Below are 5,643 nucleotides of genomic sequence, written 5' to 3' on the forward strand. Positions count from 1 at the left end.
GTGCAGCCATAGGGAAATGTATTCCCCTGAACCGAACTCGGTCTATATGAGCCTATAATGGGTGAAGATCGAGGAATCTGCTGGTTCGGGTACCTTTGTTTTAGAACCAAACCCCATGTAGTAAACCTTAGGAACTCACCTTAAGTAGAACTACACCAAACCCTAGTAGATACCCTGATGGACAACTCGGAGACTGAGACAGTACATGTTGTACCATACGACCTGGTTAATCTCCAAATTAGACCCTCTGAAATACTTGATGGAGTCAGCCGCTCTGAATGGAAGAATGGCTCGATGGCAAATTCTTCTATCTGAATTTGACGTAGTCTATGTGAACCAGAAGGCGGTCAAAGGGAGTGCAATAGCGAAATTCCTAGCAAGTAGGGCTCTCGATGATTATGAGCCATTGAACTTCGATTTCCCAAATGAGGATTTGATGTATGCCGCAACCGTAAAGAAAGATTTCCAAGAAGGTGGTCCTTGGAAGTTGAGTTTTGACGGAGCTTCAAATGCTATAGGCAACGGAATTGGGGCAGTACTCGTGTCCCCTAGTGGAGATTATTATCCTTTCACTAGCAAATTGGACTTTGACTGCACAAATAATATGGCTGAGTATGAAGCTTGCATTATGGGCATTCGGGCAGCCATAAAGCGGAAAATTAAGGTGCTAGAGGTATACGGGGACTCTGCATTAGTAATTTACCAGCTCAAGGGGGAATGGGAAACAAGAGACCCGAAGTTGGTTCGCTATCGAAAATTGGTTATGGAATTGATCGAGGAATTTGATAGTGTCACCTTTAGTTACCTCCCACGAGATGAAAACCAGATGGTAGATGCTTTGGCCACTTTAGCCTCCATGTTTAAAGTGAACAAATTAGAAGATATGAAGCCTATCCAGATCAGCATCTATGAGGTTCCAGCCCATTGTTGCAACATTGACAATGAAGAGGGAAAGGATGATCACCCTTGGTACCATGACATATTGCGATATGTGAAGAGTCGCGAGTACCCTGACCATGCGACAGAAAATGATAAGAAGACATTAAGGAGATTAGCCATTGACTATGTCCTTGATGGGGAAATTTTGTATAAAAAAGGAAAAGATCAAGTACTGTTAAGGTGTGTGGATGCTGTTGAGGCAAAGGAAATTTTGGAAGAAGTGCATGAAGGTATCTGCGGAACGCATGCCAATGGCTTCACGATGGCCAGACAAATTATGAGATTTGGGTACTATTGGTCCACCATGGAAGGGGATTGCATTAATTATGCCAAGAGGTGCCATAAATGTCAAATTTATGGTGACAAAATGCACGCACCACCTTCACCCCTTCATGTTATGGTTTCTCCATGGCCTTTCTCCATGTGGGAATGGACGTTATCGGGCCAATATCTCCAAAAGCTTCCAATGGGCATCGTTTTATCTTTGTGGTTATTGATTACTTCACTAAATGGGTGGAGGCGGCTTCATATGCAAATGTCACGAAGTCGGCAGTTAGCAAGTTTCTGAAAAAAGAGATCATATGTCGATACGGGATGCCTGAAAGGATCATATCCGATAATGCGCTGAACTTAAACAACAACTCAATAGCGGAAGTTTGTAGTCAGTTCAAGATCAGACACCACAATTCGTCACCGTACCGTCCAAAAATGAATGGTGTCGTGGAAGCAGCTAACAAAAACATCAAGAAAATTATAGGAAAAATGACTGAAACCTACAAAGATTGGCACGAGAAATTACCTTTTGCTCTCCTGGCATATCGTACTTCTGTTAGAACCTCTACCGGGGCAACACCATTTTCTTTAGTCTATGGGATGGAAGCAGTTTTACCCATAGAAGTTGAAATTCCTTCTCTCCGAGTATTAACTGAACTAAAGTTGGATGAGGCTGAATGGATTCAATCCAGATATGACCAGTTAAACTTGGTAGAAGAAAAGAGGTTAAAAGCTATTCGTCATGGTCAGATGTATCAGAAACGAATGATGCGAGCTTACAACAAAAAAGTTCGTCCCAGAGAATTTTACGAGGGGGACCTGGTGCTGAAAAAGATTCTTCCTCTACAAAAGGATTTTAGAGGAAAGTGGATGCCAAATTGGGAAGGTCCTTATGTGGTAAAAAAGGCCTTTTCAGGAGGAGCTTTAATCCTGAGCGAAATGAATAGTAAAAGCCTGTCAAATCCTGTAAATTCAGACTCAGTCAAGAAGTATTTCACTTAAAAAGGGGGCATTCTTAAAAAAAAAAAAAAGGGGAGAGGCCAAGGTGAAAACCCGCAAAAGGCACCTTGAGACCAAAGGGGATTTGAGTTGAAAACCTGAAAAAGGCAGCTCGAATTTTGAAGCGTGAGGTGAACGGAACGGCTCGAATTTTTGAGCAGGATCTGAGGCATGTGGTGGTCTTACTACACCTGAATCGCAAGAAGGAGTAGGTGACATCTTGGGGTATCGACAAAATACTGTAGATTCCAAACACATATTAAATGGTCTTTAGAAAACTTGTGCAGGGAAGCTCGTGCTGCGATATCTGGGGCACCTGTTGTCATCTTATACTTTGAATCTTGGCAAAATTTGTTGTCTTGATTATTGTATTCAGTTCAAGCTTTGCTCCCCAATAAAATTTCATTCTTGTCCATTGTCTTATTTTATTTTTTATCTTAGCAAAATTTGCTATCTCGATTAACTCATTCATCTCGAGATTTGTTCTCAATAACATTTGTTTGTTCGTTGTGGTAACCTTCTCGAAAAACATTTAGAATAACTATTAATAAACTGAATGTTCAAGCAATTGGAGTTTTGCATATTACTCTAGAAATTTCTAAATAATGAAGGAGCCTGAAACAGGACTGTTGTTTAGAGCACACCAAATTCAAAGTGTCCAAAAAGGAAGAGTCCAAGTCGGGACTATCCTTTCAAATTTTGTTGTCCAAACATTGAACAAAATGACAAGATGTCGTGTTGGTGGCAAAGCTTCAATGAACAAACAAGCGATGTTCACCAAGTAATAAGAAAAGGTTTTCTCGGAGAAGGAAATTTTGCATTTGTACATAAACATTTGGTATGACACCTTGGGAATGGTGTAGGAGATCAAAGAGTTTCACATTCTGTATCCTTGAATTGTGATAGCAGAGGATCGAGAAAAAGCCATATCCTTCTACCCTTAGTTTACGGTGGGAGATTGATGGTACAAATTTTATGTCCCAGTGGATTAAACTTTGACGTTCGCAGTGGGGGCAATCTGACTAAGTGTTTCTTTGGATATGCCAGCCGAGCAAGAAGGCGTTGTAACACGTCAGTGATAAAACATGAGCAATGACAACTCAAACATTAAAAATGGATCATTCTCATGACATTCTGCATTCATTCATACACATCTAGTTAGAAGCATTTGATTCATTCTGATCATGCCATCCTAAACACTAGGCATAAATAGGTCCATAAAATGGATTTTACAGGTCATATTCCCCAGAGAACAGATCAAAGAAACAGATCCTATACCCTTGAAGTTGCAATGGGAGGGATTGAAGTCATTAAAGTAGATCTTGTCTTCATGTATTGGCGTGAAGCAGATCGAAGATAGCAGGTCCTATCTTCCTATATTGATAGGAAGTGGATCCAGGATGCAGATCTTGTCTTCCCATATTGGTGGCGAAGTAGATCGTAGAAAGCAGATCTTGTCTTCATGTATTGGCGTGAAGTAGATCGAAGGTAGCAGATCCTATCTTTCTATATTGGTAGGAAATGGATCGAAGATACAGATCTTGTCTTCCCATATTGGTGGCGAAGTAGATCGCAGAAAACAGATCTTGTCTTCATGTATTGGCGTGAAGTAGATCGAAGATAGCAAGTCCTATCTTCCTATATTGATAGGAAGTGGATCCAATATGCAGATCTTGTCTTCCCATATTGGTGGCGAAGTAGATCGCAGAAAGCAGATCTTGTCTTCATGTATTGGCGTGAAGTAGATCGAAGATAGCAGGTCCTATCTTCCTATATTGATAGGAAGTGGATCCAAGATGCAGATCTTGTCTTCCCACACTGGTGGTGAAGTAGATTGAAGATTGCAGATCTTGCCTTCCTGTATTTGGCAGCGAAGCAGATCAAAGATGGCAGATTTTACCTCCCTGACCACAGTGGAGTACATTGAAGCCGATAACTCTATCTCACTGTATCTGGCAGTGGAATGGATTGAAGATTGCAGATCTTGCCTTCCTGTATTAGGCAGCGAAGCAGATCGAAGATGGCAGATTTTACCTCCCTGTGACTACAGTGGAGTACATTGAAGCCGATAACTCTATCTCCCTGTATCTGGCAGTGGAATAGATTGAAGATTGCAGATCCTGCCTTCCTATATTGGTAGGAAGTGGATTGAAAACAGACTCTATCTCCCTGTATTTAGCAGTGGAATAGATTGCAGGTCGAAGATGGCGGATTTTACCTCTCCGATTACAGTGGAGTACATTAAAGCCAGTAGTTCTATCTCCTTGGGCAACAGTGGAATAGATCGAAGATTACAATCTTATCTCCCTAAGCAGTAGTGGAGTAGATCGCATTAAGTCTTATCTCCCTAAGCAGTAGTGGAGCAGATAAAACCACAGATCTTATTTCCCTAAGCAATAGTGAAGCAGATCGCATCAAGTCTTATCTCCCTAAGTAGTAGTGGAGCAGACTAAAAACACAAATCTCATCCCCATGGAGTCGTAGCAGAGTAGATTGAAGCTACAAGGCGTATCTGAAGTTGCAGTAGATTGGATCGAAGCAACAAGACGTAGCAGACTGGAATAAGGCTACTGGAAGAAGATGAGCACCAAAAAATCAAGACTCGGCAAGACCGGGCAAAATTGGCCCTTTTGATGTCTTTGCTCTATTCTCGTTACACGAAAATGAGCAAAGAGGGGCAGCTGTAAAGGCCCAATTTTGGCCCAACTTAAACCAACCTAATCCCAACCCAAACACAAAAAATAAATAAATAAATAAATAAAAACCTTGGCCACCTACTCCACCACCTTTGTTGGCCACCCACCTTAGCCACCAACTCCACCACCCTTGGCCACCTAAACCACCCCAACCACTCCACTTGTAAAATTTGGCTATAAAAGCCATTCAAGACTTTGTTTTTAGGGGTGGGTTTTTGGTTTTTTGGAGAAGGATTGTTCTTTGTTTTGGAGGAGGTTTTTTTTTGTTTTTTGGAGGTGTTTTTTTGTAAAAAAGGTTATTTTTGTTTCTTGGAAAGGCTAGTTTTTGGAGATTAATCAAAGATCAAAGCAAATGAGGTTTCTTTTGTCTATTCTTATCTTTAGTTCTTTGTTTGTTTATTGTTTTCCTTTCAATTTTATTTTGTTTTTTTTATACGAAAGTAAAAATAAAAGTAAAAAGCTTACCCATATTTTCATTATCGAAAAAGGTTTTTTTTTGAGGTCCGGCCGCCGTGTACGGTGGCACCGATGGCGGCCCGTGGGGGTCCATGACCGAAGCAAAGCCGGACCAACGGCCGGATTTAGAAAAGAGGGAGAAAGAGAGTTGAAAGCTTTGTTTTATTATTTTATTATTTTTACTATTATTTATATTATTATTATTATTTCTCATGTATATATTATTTTTATATTATTATTATATTATATATGCCCTCTCCATATTTATTTATATTATTAC

The 5,643-nt window shown here is 40.4% G+C and overlaps 1 protein-coding gene across 1 annotated transcript; it reads left to right on the forward strand.

The window, feature by feature from the left end:
- Positions 1-259: 259 nt before the first annotated feature.
- Positions 260-2,574, forward strand: LOC121213529 (uncharacterized). Its single transcript, XM_041086310.1, has 3 exons — positions 260-1,169; positions 2,373-2,436; positions 2,499-2,574. Exons 1-3 carry the CDS (start codon positions 260-262, stop codon positions 2,572-2,574), a joined length of 1,050 nt encoding a protein of 349 aa, XP_040942244.1.
- Positions 2,575-5,643: the final 3,069 nt, after the last annotated feature.

The sequence above is a fragment of the Gossypium hirsutum genome, chromosome D01 (genome assembly GCF_007990345.1).
Source record: "Gossypium hirsutum isolate 1008001.06 chromosome D01, Gossypium_hirsutum_v2.1, whole genome shotgun sequence".
NCBI classification, from domain to species: Eukaryota; Viridiplantae; Streptophyta; class Magnoliopsida; order Malvales; family Malvaceae; genus Gossypium; species Gossypium hirsutum.

Bases quoted from the DNA above. Each gene is read 5' to 3' on its own strand.
- LOC121213529 (XM_041086310.1), top strand. From the start codon at position 260: ATGGAGTCAGCCGCTCTGAATGGAAGAATGGCTCGATGGCAAATTCTT. The intron at 1,170-2,372 runs GTATCTGCGGAA...ATTTTTGAGCAG, and splicing joins TTTGGAAGAAGTGCATGAAG to GATCTGAGGCATGTGGTGGT. The intron at 2,437-2,498 runs GTATCGACAAAA...AAACTTGTGCAG, and splicing joins GGAGTAGGTGACATCTTGGG to GGAAGCTCGTGCTGCGATAT.